The sequence below is a fragment of the Lucilia sericata genome, unplaced genomic scaffold, assembly GCF_015586225.1.
Source record: "Lucilia sericata isolate MDLA Ls3-8-SP2 unplaced genomic scaffold, ASM1558622v1 Contig000183F_arrow, whole genome shotgun sequence".
NCBI classification, from domain to species: Eukaryota; Metazoa; Arthropoda; class Insecta; order Diptera; family Calliphoridae; genus Lucilia; species Lucilia sericata.
Window position 1 is genome coordinate 174,590 of NW_023994211.1, and position 20,808 is coordinate 195,397.

Here is a 20,808-nt window from a genome sequence, read left to right on the forward strand (position 1 = left end):
GACGATAGTAAAATCTCCATTTAAATATGGTTTTTGCATTTTTTATAACCGTCTATTAGTTTTATAATTAACCTACAAAACATTTTTGATAAATATTTGCATTCTTTTTATTTATACATATAAATATGTATATGTATATTTGTATTGTTTGTTTTTAAATAATATAATAAATAATAAATGTTAATTAACAATTAATGCGATTTAAATATAAGAAAGTGAAAAAACAAATAGTGAATAAAAATGCGCAAAAACAATTACTGTGATTAAAATTAAAGTAAATAGGGATTCGGTTATTTGAATAAATGGGTTTAATTAGCTTTCGATTTGTATTTTTCTATTTTGTTTAATCTATCGTTGGCATACAAAAAAAATTTTTTAGTTTTTTGGGCACAGGCATCTACAGATTCAGCTGGATACTTTTTCATGAAGGCATCTGAAAAGTATGTACATTTTTAATATGCAAATATATGAAAATTTTAGATAAATTAAAACCCACCTTTGATGGCAGCTGTACAAGACAACTCTTGTACAGATTTTTTTTGTTTTGTGCCAGTCCAGGAAAGATTTTTCGCCACAGAGTCCTTCATAAGGACTCTCCAGCATTTGAAAACAAATTCCATATGTGAACTTGCCGTAATTCTCCTAAAGTTGTTTGTCTGTAATAATATTAATAATAATAATAATAATCATAATAATAATAATAACAATAATAATAATGTTTACTTATATTACAACAATATTGAAAATACTATACTTACCAATATAGCGTATTTAGCTGGATCTTTTACGTCTGAATCGAATTCCATAAACTGTTTAAGATCCTCGAATGGAGTGTTGGGTAAAATGTTTAAATTTTTAGTTTCTAAATCACCTTGTAATTTTTTCATTCCATTCTTTGTTACAATAATTTCCTGTGTTAGTCTTCCCAATAAGTTTGTGTTGCTAGTAATTTTGACTTCGATATTGGAAAGTTTTTCTAAAACTATATCTAGTTTATCTGAAGATAAATGAGTAAAATTATATTGTCATATTTATAATATTTTTTTATTACCAATTTCTCACCTCTTTTATATGTACTATTTGTGGACTCAGGTTCTTCATTGTCCAGTAATATATTAAAATCGTGTGAACGCTTCATTGTCTTCTTAGTGGATAAATGGAATAAAAATAAATTGATTGTTAAAATGTAAACATAAACATTTTGTTACAGAAACAACATTTATTTTAGATATCTCATGTGAAAAATTTATAGAATTTGCCGAAAATATGTTGAAATATGATGATTTCATCGGTAGCTCAAAAAGGTCCCTTAAATTTAAAACTTCTTTTCCCATAAACATGTATTCGGATCCTTCTGCGATAATACTATCAATTTTAAATACTTTACTTTGAAATATAATGTAATTGTCCGGATGTTGAGTTGAAAAGTAGTAATTTTGTGTCTTCAAAAACGATAAAAATACATTGGTTTCAATTTTGTTGCCTTCAAAATTTCTTATGTTATATTTGCTTTTTTCTGCCATTCTGTTATATATTTGAGAGCCAATGAAGGATTTTTTATGGATAAATCTTTTAATTTCTTGTAGATAATTTTCAAATTCAAACGCATTAACGCTGTTTAATGAACCGAGCAATTTAGCATCATTAGCCAGATGTGTTAAGCAATGATAATTGTATGTTGTAAAATAACTATTGTAAAGCTGAGGTATTTCTTCAACAAAGGAATTTAATAGGTTCTCTGCTAGGGAATACTGTTGATCATTTTCACCCAATAATACCCTCATGGCCAAACTAAGCTTTAAAAAATGGATATATCTGTCAGCACTTAAAAATTTTGACATAATAGTTGGCCCAGTGTACAACAAAAATAACCTGTGTTCTGTTGCTTTCCAACGGTCCAATTCTTTTATGGTCCTTGACTTTCTATTAAATTCTCGTGGTATGTGGGAATTGATATTTAATAATTCTGAGTTTAAAATTAAAATGTTTGCTGAAGATAACGAATAATTTTGTTTCCTATCCTTACACCACGCTTTCAATAGAGATTTCATCACACCTAGGCATGTCACATGCATGTAATCGAAAGGGAATTTGTTTATTATGTCTATTGGGAGTGTTTCGAGAGCATTAGGGCTTAATACTGTGTGGTGTTCTGGAAAAGTTTTGTTACGGAAATCAAAATTAGTCCTATCTGGATACTTTTGATTATCAAATATCATTTTATGATTTATTACTTCGCCTTGAATTTGACATTTGTGACAACAGTAAAATCCTGAATGGGATTTTATATTGAGCACAAATGCTCTGGCGGGTGCGTCACAAATAAAATAGCCCACTGAAACTTTGTACACTTTGTTTTCAAACGTAAATCCCTCATAAATGAGAACCTTCAACTCCTCCACAAAAGCTTTTAGAAATTCCTGTGAATTTTTTGGTTTGGAATAACCCTCGAAACACCCCACAATAAAAATAACTTTTTTAACACTGCCTAAGATTGGCCATACTTGCAATCCCGAGCTTTTGGAAACGGGAAGACCATCAATATTAAAATTAATAGATATTTCCTCTTCACAAATTTTATTGTGTGAAAGATATTCATTAAGGAAACTAACTATCCCATAATGTATGTATGTTCCGCCTTCAATAGTTTCTTTATTGCAGATTCTTGGTGTTTCTTTCAATGTTCTGCAGTCTTTTGGTAAATTGGGTATACTATGTCTGATAATTTTTAACAGATCGTTTAGAGCAGCATTTGTTATGTTATGTTTGATAGACCACTGAGCTATTTGGTCACGTAAAGACTCCTGTTCTCTATCACTGCCCTCACTAAAACTATTGTTTGAATCGAAAGAATCAAATACATTCTCATTTTCCTCTTCTTCGACGGGAATTTCTATATCTGAACAATTTGAATATTCCGTATAATATTTGAAAATTGCACTACTTTCTCTTTTCCCCGCTACTCTAGGCATTTTCTTATTTCTAATCAATAAAAAATTGCGTACATACATATACAATTCATTTTTAATCTTCATACACATAAGATAAATATTGTTTTTGCAAAAATGAGATGATTACTTACCGTGTTTATTATTATTATTCAAAGCTTAATCACAATTAAAAATAACTATTATTAGATTAGCTTTTATCTATATTTCGCTTGAAAATGTTGAATTTAAATTATTTTTTTTTTGTTTGAAGTTTTTTTCAAATAATTATTGGAAACAAAAATATTTAAAAACGATATTATAATAATATCGTTTTCAATGTTAAAATATGATATCATAATCGCCTTTATAAACTAATACCGTTTTCGCTATCATATCGTTCTTTGGTTTATTGGGAAGTATTAAAAAAACAGGGTGGACTATATGAAATATTTTTTCTATACAATATTAGTCATGATAAAAATATTAAGGTAGTGTCATTCCTCTCTCTCAAAAAAACTTTTTGAAGTTTGCTGGTATTTTTTGAAATTCGTATTTTGTAAATAAATAGAACATCGTTGCCACATATGAAAAAGGGAAAAATAGTTTCTAAGAAATTTGTGTTGTGATTGTGGAATTTATGTTAATAATTTTCAAAATAATTTAGATCCAGTGGTAACTGTTGTCGAGCTGTCCCGATTAAAAAAAGGTATTGTTTTAGTTTGTTATTTAAATTGTATACAATGTAGATTATCATTTGAAAGGGGTTTGAAGCAATGTATAATTGTGTCCTTAGGTTTAGGTTAAGAAGGTTTATGTGCTATAAAAAGGACAACATCCACTCGGAGACCATAAGGTTCATTGTAATTCCCTTCAAAGAGACTGAAGATCCAAAGACAGAGAAACAAGAACACTAAAAGAAAACAAGAATGATATAAAATATATAAAAAGGAATGATTCTGTGTCCTAGGATAGTGGCAAATTATATGCTCGATGACTCTAATTCCTACCCGTTGGAATGCGTTTACCCAGTCCTATAAGTATCTTGGTAGCCTTCACATCAAGTTCTGTCCCTAAGGCCTTTTATATTTTGCAATCCAATCTACTATTCCAGGACTGCTTAATGATGTCACTCATTCCCTCGAATATTAACATGTAATAATCGTGTCCATATTAGACAATAAACTGGAAGCAAAGTACTTAAAGATTTCGTGAATGTTAAATTTTTTCACTTGAAGAAAACCGTGTATTCTTGGACCGGATGGAGCACTAATTGCAATTGCTTGATACGGACAGCAAGAGACATTCAATTTGATATAGGACTTAACAGGAAGTTTATAGTTTTAATTGAATTTTTTGTACATTTATTTAAATTTTTATTGATTTTTTTTATTACATTTGTACATTTTGATTTTTAGTTTAGTTTAAATTGAATTTTATTTTTGATTTTGATTAAAAAATAAACAAACAAAAAATGGGATTTTCAAAGTAAATGTGGTAACTCCATTTATTAAAATACCAGTAAACGTCAGATGGTTAATATGGCGACAAAAAGAGAGAATGACACTACCTTGATATTTTTACCATGATATTAGTTATGAATGCAAAGAAAATTGCCTTTAAACGAAAACTGAGGTAGGTAGGTAAAAAACCTGCAAGTGAATAGGGTTGTTTTGGCTTACATCTTTAAGCCTTTAAGCAGAATGGACTATAAGCAAAAAGTACTGTACTTAGGGCCAGCAAAGCGGACAGGGCAGAGCTAGTAGATAATAAAGGATAACAATTTTATAATGTATTGACATCTTTTTATCCAGAAATAATACAAAATATTTCCCAACTATTCTTGTTCTGTTGACATCAAATTTGAGCAGTAGAAATATTTTAAAATATTTTTTGAAAAAATTTTAAGTGCTTTAAAATGAACACCGGATCACGAAATAAAAAACTAAAAACGAAGTTTTTCTTCATTAAATTTATAGTTTCAGTCGTACATACTACATATGTACATATATAATCCGGTTTCTGTCTAACAAATTTTTTCTCTTTTTGTCGAACAGATGGTATGAAGGCTAGGTGCCTTCATACAATTGTGCCTAACTTTGCTTAAATGATAGAAATTTGAACTGAAACCTTTTTTTCCCAAAACACAAAAATTCAAGATCATGGACATTTTTTCTAGAAAATTTTAAAAAATTAAATTAAAATTATGTACCTTCAAATATTATTTTAAAATATTTCATAATTTTCTAGAAAAAAATTATTAAAGTTACAGTTTCGATGTTAAATTAAGTGCCACTTTGCTATCACAAACTCGAAATTTTCTAGCGTCGAGCATTTTTAAAAGCATTAAAATCAGTGCTAAAAGCACTGAGTTGACAACACTGACCCATCGTGTGACCTCAAATGTAAATTACACGGTATACTTAACCGTTATGTCAATACCCACATACCCGGGTATGTTTTTCATCATTGTATCGTATAAATTTAATTAAACAACAAATTTAGTTTCAAATACAGAGTCATGTGTCTTTATTCATAAATAAATAATTGTGATATATTTGTGGACCCTGTAACATTAGCAAATATGGGCCGATTTTGATGAAATAATTTTTTTTGTTGTATATGATTTAGTAAAGTAAAATTATGCAGATTATAATAATTTTATTCTCATTTATGTAAACAAAAATATTTAAGTTTAAATTTTAAAATTTTAATTTTGACCATGACTTAGCAATCTTTTTTTGCAAAAAAGTTCACTACTTACGAAAGCAAAAACAATTTCATTAATGCTAATCGATTTTATACACCTTAATAAATAATATATATAATATTTGTTCAATTATCTTTCCCGGTCACAGAGTAATAGCTTCTTGAAGTCAAAATTTTACAAAGTCAAATTCTGCATAATGTACATTATACGTTATGAAGGCGTTTTTCTTTAGGTTTTTTGCATATGACATTTTTGTTAATAGGAAAGCAATAAGAAAACTTTTAAAAAATTGCTAATATTTAATGGTTTATGATCAAAAACTATTTAATTTATATATACAGACGTTTTATTAAAATAGTTTTAATAATTATCTGAATTATACACTAGAAATGTATAAAAAGATGAAATGGCCATATAAATTGTATGACATACCCGGGTATGTTGGGTATTGATGTACGTAATTTTGCTCGGGTATAGACAAGACGGTTAACAAGGTACCATCACTTGGGAGCAACCGCACGATTGTCAAATTTTTTTATATGGAGTTTGACAAACGTGCTGTTTAAGCCTGCATACAAGTCTATGCATAAAAAATTGTAAACAATGATCAGCTGGGCTAGCGATGTCACCTTGTATTCAGTACACCCTGGTAAATTATACAACGTTTTTCACATGGCGGAAATAATAAGTTGAAGTCATTTCAACAGCAGATTGTTTTTTTACGGTTGGAATTTCATTATACTTTTTCATTAGACTTTACGTGTCTAAAATTTACCAAATATTTTTGCTTATTTCTCTAAAAAATAATAAAAATATTTATGTATAATTGTAGAAAAATATTAAATTTTTTAACAGATAATATTTTTTATTTAAAACTGCTTTATAATAACTTTTAAAATTTTATCCATAAATAAATAAACAAATGTAGACAATACTGTTTCTTATAATTCTCTTTCATTTCTTTCTATATTTGTTTTAGATACTTTTAGTTACGTAGAAGTGGGTAATGAAACTACAGAAAATAAAATTATAACCGTACTAAATTCAACTATGACGAATTTTATATACCCTTCTCCATAGTATATTTATTACATACATACATACATACATACAAACATACATACATACATACATTCATACATACATACATACATACATACATACATACATACATACATACATACATACATACATACATACATACATACATACATACATACATACATACATACATACATACATACATACATACATACATACATACATACATACATACATACATACATAAATATGTCATGTTTCAAAGCCCTCTTTTAGCTTTTGGCACTCAATGGGTTAATAATTCATATAATATTGTACATCATCTGAAAGGCCTTTCCATGACCTTTCGTATCATATTATAGAGCAAGTGATTTTTAACTTTATATATACAGTTTTGAACGTCTATAACTCCATAACTATAAGAGAGCAAACCAAAAAAATAGTAACGATACTCCGTATTAAAAGTACTATCATCAATGGAATAAAATTAAAATATTTTCTTTAACATTGGAAAAATCACGATTTTTCGGAATTTTACTCATATCTCCGTTATATATGAACGTTTGATATTATATTGTGGAAATTACAAACGGATTGACAAACTTATGTGTACACTTCTCACGAAGATGAAGGGTACAATAACAACAATAGTTAATTGTAAGCAAGTTCATTCCAAATTTAATTGGTAATTTATTCGTCATTCAGTGAGTTATAGCAGTTTTTGTTTAGTGGTGTGTGTGTACATACATATATACTTATTTTAATTTGTTTTTTTAAATTAAATTCTAATTGAATTGAAACAATAATGTTAAAATACCAATAGATTGACTAATCGATAGATCGTATATCATATCTTAGAGTTTCTTTTAATTTTTTTAATACACAGTTCAACAACCAACTTTAATAAATACAATGAATAGTGAAGGAGCCACGGCAAATTTGACAGCTTTAACGTGGGCTCATGCAGTTAATAGTCAGCAGCAGTTAACAGATGCTTTAAATAGTAAGTAAAAATAACAATAACACCAGGATGCACTCATAAGGTGAAGTCAATTCTACAGAAACAACAAAATTAGATACTTACATATGTCAAAAAATATACATGTTGCCAATGTGCTTTTTTTTAATTTACCTTATAAAAATAAAATCCCACATGCCCAAAAATTTATCCACGTGAAATAAATATGTATAAGATACAATTTATTAAATATTTTATATGAATTGAAAAAATTCTACCAGTATAATAAGAATATAATTTTAAATTATAGCTTATTAAAAAATTAATTAATTGTGCTTAGCTGAAATAAAAACATGAGTGGTCAGCTGTCGAATTGACTTCACCTTATGAGTGCATCCTGATCAACACAACACAGTAACAAGGTGAATACACTATAAGGTGAAGTCATTTCATTTTGCGGCGAATTCATGAAATTTTTTATATATGCAGTTTGAGAGCGTCGGGTTTGAGAGAGAATTTTTCTTTATATGGAGTCATGGCGAAACTAATAAGGTGAAGTCATTTCAACAGCTGATTGTTTTTTTGTCCATGGAAATTTAGCCCGAAGTTGTCAAACTCAATATAAAAAAAATTCTCTCTCAAACCCGACGCTGTCAAACTACATATATAAAAAATTTCATGAATTCGCCGCAAAATGAAATGACTTCACCTTATAGTCTATTCGCCTTGATATGGAGTTTGACAACTTCGGGCTAAATTTCCATGAACAAAAAAACAATCAGCTGTTGAAATGACTTCACCTTAGTTTGTTTGTAGATTTTATTTGATTCCGACTTAAGAAGCAAAAAAAGAACTTCCAAAGAAGCGAAAAAGAAGTAGAATTTACTCCATTGAAGTACTGAAAAAGACCTGAAGAAGTGATGATTTTAACACAGGCTTGTCATAGGAGGAATGTCCTTTTTATTTGATTCCAAATTCACTACTTCTGAAGTCATTCTCAAGAAGAAGTTTTAAAGCTTTTTTTCGAAGTTTTTTGGAAGTGAAATTGTAGTATTATAGAATACAACTAATTTGACTTAAATAATATTAACATTAATTAGGGTAACAGACACATTTAATACAAAAGCCCAAATATAAAATTTTTTATCTCATAAAAATGTAAGAACAAAAATATATCTTCAACATTGAAATAAAATATAATTATTTTCGCTTCTTCGAAAGTCTTTAAACATAACTTCCTCAAAAGGTAAAAAAATTCAATGAGTGCTACTTTTGAAGTGGTGATAAATGTTATTCTTTTGGAAGTACTTTGATTTATTTTTGCTGGGTATTTGACGCGCAAAAAAAAGCGCAGAAGTGGTGCAGTGAGTAGAACATTTGATTAACAAACAGAAGTTCCTGGTCCGTATTCTCGCTGGCTCTTTTTATTATTAAAAATAAAGCAACTCACTCAACAACTTCTTCGTAAGCGAATTTGCACTATTTGTAACTCACTATTTGTAAGCGATCGGAGAAGTACTTGTTACTTTCTGTTTTACTTTTTTTGGCTTGAATATTTTTATCGAGTAAAAAGTAGTAAAACAAAATTTGTTAAGTTCAATTGATTTAAATTATTCAATATAATGACAATGAAACAAAATTGGGGCATTTCAAAAATTTAAAACAGTTTTTGTACCTTTTCAGATTACGATGAAACTTGGTACACACATATATCTATATATATAAAAATGAATGTGTGTTTGTTTGTATGTTTGTATGTTTGTATGTTTGAACGTTATAGACTACTAAACGGCTGAACCGATTTTATTCAAATTTTCACAGCATATTCCTGCATGTCTGGAATAGGTAATAGGCTACTTTTTATTTCGAAATTTCAAGTGGGCGATGAGCCACGCCCACATTAAGAAAATATAAAATCCGTATATTTTAGATAATATAACAGTTAGAGTCCTCAAATTTTGTCGGAGCCACTTTAGTGTCAATATGATCATTTAGGACAAAAAGTAGGCGGACTAGCATTAGGGGGCGTGGTACCTCCCATATAAATTAAATACAAAAATTCGTTTATCTGGGAAACTAATAGAACTAAATTCTTAAAATTTAGCACGAAGAACTTTAACATCCATATAAACATTTTGGGTAATAAATTGGCGGACTACCCATGAGGGGAGCGGCACCTCCCATATTAATTAAATACAAAAATTCGTTTATCTGGGAAACTAATAGAACTAAATTCTTAAAATTTTGCACAAAGAACTTTAACATCCATATAAACATTTTGGGTAAAAAATTGGCGGACTACCCATGAGGGGAGCGGCACCTCCCATATTAATTAAAAACAAAAATTCGTTTATCTGGGAAACTAATAGAACTAAATTCTTAAAATTTTGCACGAAGAACTTTAATATTCATCTGAACATTTTTAAGGAAAAAAGAGCGGACTTTCATCTGGGGGGCTTGGAGCCCCCATATGAATAAAATAGAAAAATTCGTATATCTGAGAAACAATTAGAGCTAGAATCATTAAATTTTACTTGAAGAACTTTGACATTCACCTGAACATTTAGAATATAACGGGCGGACTTCCAATGGGTTACTTGGTACCTCCCATATGAATTAAATACAAAATTTCGTTTAACTGGGAAACTAATAGAACTAGATTCTTCAAATTTTGAACAAATTATTTTAATAATCATCTGAATATTTTGGAGGAAAAAGGGCGGACTTTCATCCGGGGGGCTTGAAGCCCCCACATGAATTAAATTCGTATATCTGAGAAACTATTAGAGCTAGAATCTTAAAATTTTACATGAAGAACTTTGACATTCATGTGAACATTTAGAGAATAACGGGCGGACTTTCAATGGGGGGCTTGGCACCACATATATGAATTAAATACAAAATTTCGTGCATCTTGGAAACTCTTATATTATTCAAATTTTTTGTAGATAGATAGAAATTGGCGATAGATAGAAACTGGCGAACTTGCAATAATTTGCTTGACATCTTTTATATGTAACATATAATAAATCTGGTATTTATTTATACATATTCCTTTTAGGGTAGCAAAGCACACTGGGTATAGCTAGTATATATATAAAAATGAATGTGTGTTTGTATGTTTGAACGTTATAGACTACTAAACGGCTGAACCGATTTTATTCAAATTTTCACAGCGTATTCCTGTATGTCTGGAATAGGTAATAGGCTACTTTTTATTTTGAAATTCCAAGTGGGCGAGGAGCCACGCCCATATTAAGAAAATATTAAATCCGTATATTTGAGACAATATAACAGTTAGAGTTCTCAAATTTTGTCGGAGCAACTTTAGTGTCAATATAATTATTTAGGACAAAAAGTAGGCGGACTAACATTAGGGGCGTGGCACCTCCCATATAAATTAAATACAAAAATTCGTGTATCTTGAAAACTATTACAGTTAGAATCTTCAAATTTTGCACGAATAACTTTAAAATCCATCTAAACATTTTGGGTAATAAATTGGCGGACTACTCCCATATTAATTAAAGACAAAAATTCGTTTATCTGGAAAACTAAAGGAACTAAATTCTTCAAATTTTGCACGAAGAACTTAAATATTCATCTGAACATTTTGGAGGGAAAAGCGGACTTTCAGCTTGAACCCCCATATGAATCAAATAGAAAAATTCGTAGAGCTAGAAATGAAGAATATTGACATTCATCTGAACATTTAGAGTATAACGGGCGGACTTTCAATGGGAAACTTGGCACCTCCCATATGAATTAAATATAAAATTCGTTTATCTGGGAAACTAATAGAACTTGATTCTTAAAATTTTGCACAAATTAGTATAGTATTCATGTGAACATTTTGGACTTTCATGTGGGGGCTTTAACCCCACAAATAGAAAAATTTTTATATCTGAGAAACTATTAGAGCTAGAATCTTCAAATTTTACATGAAGAACTTTGAAATTCATGTGAACATTTACAGCATAACGGGCGGACTTTCAATGGGTGGCTTGGCACAACATATACATATAAATTAAATACAAAATTTCGTGCATCTTGGAAAATCTTCTATTATTCAAATTTTTTATAGATAGATATAGAATACAATCATATGTAACATATTATAAATCTGGAAAACTATTGTGGCTAGAATCTTCAAAATCGTTAAGTGGGATTTTTATTTATACATATTCCTTTTAGGGTAGCAAGGTACACTGGGTATAGCTAGTTCCTTCTATAAAAACGAAGTTTAAAGTTATCCAAAATAGATAAGTTAATGAAATTTGGTACATACTCTTCATTTGACCCAAGGACAAACGCTATTGAAAATGATTGAAATCGATCCATTATTTCGCCTAGCCCCCATACAACCGTAACCCCTTAAGTCCGATGGCAAAAACCTAACTGGTGAGAATGTTTAGTAGAAGCACAAAAATAAACACAGTTGTTCCAAAGGTACTAAATAAATGTATTTTTCATACGTTATTTTTTGTATGTTATTACTGGCATTTCATATACTAGTAAATGAAAATATTAGTTATTTAATTTTTTCAGAAGATATTTCATTTTAAAACATATAAACATGTCTTTATGTTATTTTTTTCTTTATTAATGGAAAAAGAAAAAAGTATGTGAAATACTTTTTTCATTTTCAATACGAAATTTTACAACTTTTCTTTTTTCAGTTTAAATTAAAATGAAATGTCAAAGAATTAAAAATAATTTTTTTTTTCGCTTGTAAAATATAAATTATTTTCGGAGAATAAAAGTATGCAAAAAAATAATAAATATTAAGTTTAAGTGATTAGAAAAACTATTAAGTGCTAATATCCTCGCAATTTCGCGAAGAAAATTTGAAGTTTTGTGAGTGCGTTTAGTTCTCTCAAGTGTGTTTTATTCTCTCAGAAATCGTCTGTGTGAAGAGAATAACAAATTTTGTTTGACAGCCCCTTCAGTTTCGCCTATATCCCTACTATATGCTCTCTGGTGTAGGGTATCATATGTTCGGCCATGCCTACGGTGACCAGACGTTCTGTATTATACAGAACAGCACTGTATTTTAGAGTCCTGTTCTGTATAAATTATTCTTTGCTAAAAAACGTGAAAATGTTCTGTATTTTATTTAGTGTTCTGTATTTGTTCAGTATTTCGTTATTTTTCAGTTTTACATAAAAACGCATAAGAAATACGAAAATGTTAAAAAATTCTGACACAAATGTAGATAATACAGTTTTTTTTTCAGCTATGTATAAACATTTAGTATTTGCATTCTTTTTGTACTTTATCAATTAATAAATTTTTATTTTTCTAAAACAGAAAAATTAATACAATGGAATGAATTTTGTAATAAATTGTATGAATCGAACATGACTTTTTTCCCAAACCATTTTCATTCAGAATATTAAAAGTTCATAAAATATATAAAATGTTGAAAATATATAAAATGTTGAAAAACAAAATCTAAAACAGGAAATCATCAGCAAACATAGTTAACATCCATTCTTCAAAAAGACTTCAAATTACGCGCAAATTTCATCTATTTTAATCTAAAAATCATAATGAAATAAACAATTTTCCAAAGAAAATTTCAAACATTTTTTAACAAATAGAAAAATAAAAATAAATTTGAAATATTTTAAGTTTAAAAAAACAAAAATTAAAAAATTCATACCATTTGGGAACTTATTCTTAAATAAACAATAAAAAATTCAAGCAGTTATAATATTTATGATGAAACTTTTTTCTGTGAACAATCAATAAAATAATGTTTAAAACTTTATTGACAATTGAAATTCTGATTTAGAAAATGGTGTTCAGTGTAGTTTATTTTCTTCTGTTCTGTATTTTGCTGAAAAAATGTGATCACCGTAGCCATGCCCGACTATACATTAATACTTGTTTTTTTTTTATATTTCTCTTGTTTTACAACTTTTACTATGAAACAACAAACAAACCTATTATTTTTTTAGGTGATATTGACTTTATAGAAGCTGACGTTGTGATGGGTAAAATTTGCGACACTGGGACAGACTTACCTATAATGGCTCATCCACCAGCGAAAACTTCAAATTTATCATTGGATTCTTTTCTATTGCAAGTAAAAAATCACAATGACAATCATATCAAAAATATGAAGGGTGTTAAACTGGATTTTAAATCTATAGCAGTTTTTCAAGGAGCTTTGCCAACTTTGAAGGAAAAAATACCGGAGGTATGAATAAAAAGTAATAACGAAACAATTTTAGAACTTTTGTGTTATAAGTATGTATGTATATGTACGTACGCATAATTAAAAGGCATAACCAATTTCGAACAGCACAATCAATGCCTCTATAAAAATTTGTTCCGTAAATTCGTCGATTAAAACACAAGTGAATTTTACTCACTGGGAATTACTTTTTCGAATCATTGCTTTTCTCTTTTTTCACTTCATATTGGATCACAAACAAATATAAGAACACACATAGATAATACACGTCCGGGATGGCAAATGATATTTTTAAATTGTACAAAACAACATTTAAAAGTGTACTTTTTTGAATAAGATTGTATCAAATCTATGTACATATATGTATGTACATATTATTGCAAATTTATATCAATATAAAACAAAAGCATTTCAAGCCGACTTCTTCAGTCAGTAAACTAATATATATTACACTAGTCCAAAGACTAATTCATAGAATAGAAAAGCGGACGGATAAAAAATAATACTAAAAAGTAACTTTAACGCTCACTACATGATTTGAATTATTATATTTTCAAATACAATTTTTTATTCACACATTTGAATGAAAAAATATGGTTTTGAACAAAGTATAACAAGTAGTCCGACTCTTTGTTTGAATTTTCAATACCAAAAATTTAAACTCTGTTTGTAAAATAAGATTCAACAACAACAAAAATGAAATGTCAATAATTAAACAAAAAATTTTTTCCAGTTCAGTGCGTTAAAACTATTTTAAAAAATTACAGTTTTTTTGTGGATAACTGCAATTTCGCGTACGATCCTTGAAAGTGGCCAAAAAAAAGTAAGTTAAACATTTGAGTATTTTGACAAGTTTAAATTTCTCACAAGAGAGTCGAATTCACACGGCACTCGTAGATGTGAGTGAGTAATTTCCTATATGTGAATATAATCAGAACGTTATGATTGAACTTAAGGCCCAACTATAATGTGCATAAGCTTGCTTAAGGTAATGTAAAAATCGAACGAAAAGTCTCTCAAATGCTTAAGAAAATCCGAGGAAACTTTTAGGTGACTATAATGTACTTACGTGCATTCAAATCTTAAGTACATTATAGTTTGTCATATACATTTTATATGTGTTCGCACAGTTGCTTAAGCTGACTTCAGTTTGTTTAAGCATATTAGTTAGACCTTTATTAATGTGAATTTAAGATATATTGACATGAAAACACTACTTTTAAAAAATGTCAAATTACCAATATTAAGTGTTGGAGCAAATTTGTAAAGATTTGTATACATTATCAACGTAGTGCAAAGATATACTTCAATATTACCCAAATTATTGCCAATTATAAGCAATATAGAGTTATTTTTGCAATTTAAGAGTCAAAATGTTTAAAAAATGTTGCAGCAGAAGAGAAAGGACATTACATACTATGAATGGGATTACTAAAGATGTCTAACGAATTTCATACCTCTATGGTTTCATAAGGCTCCCAAAGTTTTTCATAAATACTTGAGCAATAAATCACACACATTGATTATTGTCTTTTTGAGTTTTATTTCTAATCAAAAAAATAATTTTTGAGTCGATCACGATCTGGTGTATTTTTGCAATTATATTTATGCAATTGTAAATACCCAGCTGAGTCATTTTTGACTCCTTTTGATGACCTAAAGTGATTAATAAGTTGAGCGCTTAAAAATGACTCGAAAATGATCCTGAATATTTTAAAAGCAATAACAAAATGTATAGCAATCATAAATTTATCATCCTGGTGTTTAAAATATGATGGTTTTAAAAATTTATTTTGTGGACATATTTCAAGCAGTTGGAAGATCTAAAATTGTTCCTTATGTAGATGTTTTTGTTTGTAATGAAACAGCAACACTTGCACTTAAAAATGACTCAAAAAGGATTCAAAAATGAGTCGAAACTGATTAGAAATGGGGCTCAGAAAATACTCTTTTGGAAGAGTTAGCAAAACATTATGTGTGGCCTAAAATGAGTTGATATAATTCTCATTTTGTTTATAAAATTAAATGTATAAGTATTTGAATTTGTGTGATATTTATAAAATCGATTTTTTCTCAAGGAAATTGAAATTATATTATGATTTAATTATAATAATTTTCTGTGTTTAATGATCTTCTACGAAAGATAGTTGGGCGACTAAACACTAAACTAAGTCTAAATAATCAAATTAATGTTTGAAATCTCAATTATTTGAAAAACAATAACAAAATGTTTACCAATCATAAGTAGGTCATCCAGGTGTTTGAAATATGATTGTTTATAAATTTAGTTTGTAGTTATATTTTCTGTTGTATTGTATTTGTCTGCAACAAACATAAAAATTACTCCAAAAAGACTCAAAAATGACTATAATATGATTCGGAAATAACTCAAACAACGACCAGTTTATTTGGCTCATTAATGACTCAAAAAAGATTAAAAAATGAGTCATAATTGATCAGAAGTGGGGCTCATAAATGACTCATTGAAAAGAGTCGCGGGTATGGTACCATCTTCCTCACCGACGAATGATATCAGTTATGATCTGAAAATGAGCCGCATATATGATCATTTAATCGTGCAGAAGAGTCTACAGCTGGGATTTGCTATTAATGTTTGTTCTAGATAACGTGTGAGTAGTTTGAGTTAAAATTTTACTTGTATTTTGTTTTTGTTAACAAATAAAAAATACAAGTAAAATTTGTGCTCAAACTACTCGCTCGTTATCTAGAAACAACACATAATTGTGCTATTTACTCTACAATACATACCTACATACATACATACATACAGACCATACATTACATACAGTACATACATACAGTACAGATACATACAACATATCATACAGACATAATACATAATACATACATCCATACTACATACATTACATACATACATACATACATACATACATAACTACATACATACATACATACAGACATAAACATACATACATACATACATACTACATACATACATACATATACATACCATACATACATACATACATACATACATACATACATACATACATACATACATACATCATACATACATCATACATACATATGTATATGGATTTACGTATGTATGTACATTAGGGTGTCCCGTGGAAACTTTTTATTAGGAATACCTCTAAAACGATGCGTTTCAATGTACTAAATGCGAATTGAAAATCTTGATCTCAGTGCAACATGTTCAAAAATTTTTTTTCTTTTCGAATTGGGTGTCACAAAATTCCGTAATTTTGAGCTTATCGCGGGAAAACTAATTAAAATTTAGTTAGAGTATTTCAGGTCCGCAAAACGACTTTTATTGTATTATATACAATCTCAAACGGAATAAACCAAATAAAAAACAGAATGAGCTTAAAATTACGACAATTAAAATGGGTGTCAACCCATTACGATAAATTGCGAAAACAATATGCCTCTAGAGCCCATTAAAAATAATTTTGTGGACCAAAAATGTTCTACAAAAGTTTTAAAATTATTTTTCCTCTAATCAGCTCAAAATTACGGAATTTTTGAGACCCATTTCGAAAATATCGAAAATAATTTATTTTTCAAATATTATACGCATCGATTGAGTGGTATCCCTACATGATATTCTTAAAGAGGCTGTTCCTCGGGACACTCTAATGTACATACATTCATTTATTTATTTATTTTTCATTCAGATTTATTTATTGGATTTATTTATTTTTCATTCAGATGACCTATCCTATTTGGCTTAATGCCGATATTATCAAAGGCCCTGTCAATCAAACAATGATCACACCTGTAGATCCAGAACAATTTTTTGCGGGTTGTGCTCAATTTAAAAATGCTGTTTTATCTATTGGCTGGACAACTAAATGGACAACAACTTTCAACAATGGTTCCTACTCACGTGAAGAGACTAATGATATGCTGAAGACTATAAAAAGTAGTATTGTTACTAAGACGGGACAACATATAACATTTCCTGTACGTGCTGGTATAGCAGCAAATAGTTTAATTGAATTGCATGATTTGGTAAATTCTGTAAATGAGACTAATGAATGTACCTTAACTATATGGTCGTCCGAAAATGATTTTGTAAATATTGACAAATTGAGAAAATTTATATTTTCCTTTGGTTTTGATCGTGTTTATTTGGATGTACCTATAGAGTTATCCATCCAGTTAGATTTGTCACGTCATGACAATTTGAATGATGATAAGGTTAGCAAAAAGTCTTTATAAGCTAAGCTTCTATACCTGTTAACAAAAAATTTATATTAAAATGTTTTTAGAATAAAAAATGTTTCTACCTATATAAAAATACATTAATAAGCTAAAAAGTATGCAATTAAATGCGATTTTCGCAGAAAAGGAGTGTAAAAATTAATAACAAAATTTTTGTGTAAACACTTGTGTTACCCTATTGTATGTATATACAATAAATACCCAGTAAACAATTTTTTCAGACATGTCTGATGTCAATTTTTAATGAATGTCTAATTTTCCCTTATAGTACAGGGCCAATATACGCGGCATGCGGCTTCAAGCGGCAACAGCATTACCAGCTTTAATAAAATTTATGTATTTACAAAATTGCCCATATAAAAATATTTACACAATAGGAATATTTTGATTTGGCAATGCGGTAAAAAGTTGAATATTGTTCAACTTTTCCGTACAGCCGCTTGAAAATCAATTGTCATACAATTTTTTTATTTTAACATTTTAAAAATTAACAAAAAGGAAAAAATAAAAAATGTTAATACAAAAATCGTTTAAAAAAACAAATAAAAAATTATATTGAAATTAATTTGTGTTATTTTTAAATTGAAATGTGATTCATTTATATATTTTTGTGCTCAACAGATTAAATTTATTTTTAGATTAACTAATCTGATTATTAATTGTCGTTTGATTGCCAACTCTAAAAACCCCTCTTAGACATTTAACAGTATAAACGGCAAATTTTATATTACATTTTTCTGTACTTTTTCTGAAGCATTAAACGATTAAAATCCGACTCGTCTGCACATTGTCGAAAGGAAATTTCTGTGTTACGACAATTATGAGACTACTCTGCTACTACGTGTATTTCAAATTTCATCGAATTATCTTGAAAATTGCGACCTGAAAGTGATTCTGAGTTGATCGAAAGTGATTCTGAGTTGATCGGTATACTTTAAGGTGTGTATAGTACTAATATTTTAATGCGTTACAAACATCAGCACAAACGCATAATACCCTTCCCACTATAGTGGTGTAGGGTATAAATAGGAGAAAAGTTACACTCATTTGAATAAAAACCTGTATGACCAAAATGTCTAACTTTGACTCTCCGGCAGTTCTTGACCGATAGAGCTGAAATTTGTGTCTGAGCTATTATCCAATATTGCAAATTTCGTCGAAATCGATTTTTTGAGTTAGATCACTTGACATGAAATTCCCCATATGTATATTAAATAGGGCGATAAACCACCACTGGCGATTGGTATCATCGAAAAGAAAGTTTTAGTTACAAAGTGCTTTAATTCATTCATTAATATTGTGATGTAAATATTAATATTTATTGAGCCTTTCTTTCAACATACATATGTACATAAGAACACTTAAGACTATAATGTATTATCCTTATTTACAACAATATATTTAAGCATCATGCTTTTACAATAATTTAAGTATTAAAACTATTAATTGAGATGAATGTAAAAGTATATATGCTCTTGCTCCCGAAGCTAACATTTTAAAGGAGGAAAACACTTCAAATAAACTTAAATTTACGTTAAATATAAAAAATAAATAGAAATATAAAATAAAAGTAAACACAAAATTCTGCTAATAGGTACCTCTATGAGTACCCGGAGTTCTCCTTAAAAAAACAATGATTTACGTTAATATTCAAATCAAAGTTCTGTGTTTCCTCATTAAAACCTTCGAAATAACGTCGGAATTTCAATTTGACAATTGGAAATCTAATGTAAATTTTTTGGGAAATTCTAAAGGAATTCTCGACAAATCTGATTGAAGTCGGACAAATGTCGGATACCATGTCTGACAATCTTTCGACAGTTCGTACAAAAGTCTAACCAAATATAAGAAAGTCTTATAGATGTCTTGTAAAATGTCCGACATTTCGTAAAAAAGTCTGATCAGGTATAAGAAAATGGCCCGAATATTCTGATCAACGTCCGATAATTTATTATGGTTTACCTCCATTTTCACAATGTATAGTTATTTTTTAACTTTAAAATATATTGACAGTTCTCATACAAAAATTGTCTTAACTGGAAGAATAACTACCAGTTAAACGATAACTGGAGGTGGTGAAATTGGGGGTTAATTTTATAATAATTTATAAGCTTTAACAATAATCATCACATATCGTCACCTGAAATGCAAAAGGGCATAACAACTCTTTTAAACATTTTACAGGAGATACAAAAATCTACATACCATGAAAGGTATTGTTGTTATAAAGACGATATTTTCTTACAAGTATTGCATCCAAACATCGATAAACACCTTTGAATATAACTGTACCGCCAGAAATGATACAACCATAGAAAGGTAGAATCATTAGGGAGAGTTGTCAATTCTCTGCCTTGTTAAGTAAAACAAAAAAGAACAATAAAGAGAAAAACCTAAAAATCTTAAGATGAAAACCACGAAAAATACCATGAAAAATTATTCTTGAACTGCACACGCAAACAGCGTTCCACACTTCTGTACCCCGTTTTTGTTTTATATTGGTTTTTCGATCTATTTGGTTCAAATTATTTAATTTTAATTTCTTCATAAAAAAATTTTCAATAATTTTTATTTGATGTCTTTCTTTATATTTTTTAATTTTCTTTTTTATGACAATTCAAGGCATGTAAAATTGAGAACGTACTTTTCTACTGATTCTACCTTATGGTTTTGACTAAATTTCATTTAAAAGATGTGTAAATTTGAGCCCATTCTTCATTAATCTTCACCTAATGCTTTT

At 28.8% G+C, this 20,808-nt stretch overlaps 2 protein-coding genes across 8 annotated transcripts; one reads left to right on the forward strand and one right to left on the reverse strand.

Annotated features, from left to right (window-relative positions):
* Positions 1 to 293: 293 nt before the first annotated feature.
* LOC119601649 lies at positions 294 to 7,597 on the reverse strand. 6 transcript variants are annotated; one of them, XM_037952721.1, is made up of 6 exons: positions 7,426 to 7,576; positions 3,083 to 3,385; positions 1,063 to 1,144; positions 759 to 997; positions 497 to 656; positions 294 to 433 (listed from the first exon to the last, which is right to left on the reverse strand). In XM_037952721.1, the coding sequence occupies exons 3-6, from the start codon at positions 1,136 to 1,138 to the stop codon at positions 309 to 311; spliced, it is 600 nt and encodes a 199-aa protein (XP_037808649.1). In that variant the 5' UTR covers positions 1,139 to 1,144; positions 3,083 to 3,385; positions 7,426 to 7,576; the 3' UTR covers positions 294 to 308. The 6 variants fall into 6 exon arrangements, with proteins under 6 accessions (XP_037808649.1, XP_037808650.1, XP_037808651.1 ...); XM_037952722.1 differs by having other exon boundaries at positions 1,063 to 1,141; positions 7,426 to 7,575; XM_037952723.1 differs by having other exon boundaries at positions 1,063 to 1,141; positions 3,083 to 3,159; positions 7,496 to 7,563.
* On the forward strand, positions 6,952 to 18,557 carry LOC119601652 (protein FAM151B). Of its 2 annotated transcripts, none has more exons than XM_037952726.1 (4): positions 6,952 to 7,409; positions 7,565 to 7,681; positions 13,600 to 13,841; positions 17,553 to 18,557. In XM_037952726.1, exons 2-4 carry the CDS (start codon positions 7,591 to 7,593, stop codon positions 18,063 to 18,065), a joined length of 846 nt encoding a protein of 281 aa, XP_037808654.1. In that variant the 5' UTR covers positions 6,952 to 7,409; positions 7,565 to 7,590; the 3' UTR covers positions 18,066 to 18,557. The 2 variants fall into 2 exon arrangements, with proteins under 2 accessions (XP_037808654.1, XP_037808656.1); XM_037952728.1 differs by having other exon boundaries at positions 7,284 to 7,382.
* Positions 18,558 to 20,808: the final 2,251 nt, after the last annotated feature.

Excerpts from the sequence above, each read along its gene's own strand:
- LOC119601649 (XM_037952718.1), bottom strand. The coding sequence starts at position 3,041 with ATGTGTATGAAGATTAAAAATGAATTGTATATGTATGTACGCAATTTT.
- LOC119601652 (XM_037952726.1), top strand. The coding sequence starts at position 7,591 with ATGAATAGTGAAGGAGCCACGGCAAATTTGACAGCTTTAACGTGGGCT. Across the intron at positions 7,682-13,599 it reads GTTAACAGATGCTTTAAATA|GTGATATTGACTTTATAGAA; the intron begins GTAAGTAAAAAT and ends TTATTTTTTTAG. Across the intron at positions 13,842-17,552 it reads TGAAGGAAAAAATACCGGAG|ATGACCTATCCTATTTGGCT; the intron begins GTATGAATAAAA and ends TTTTTCATTCAG.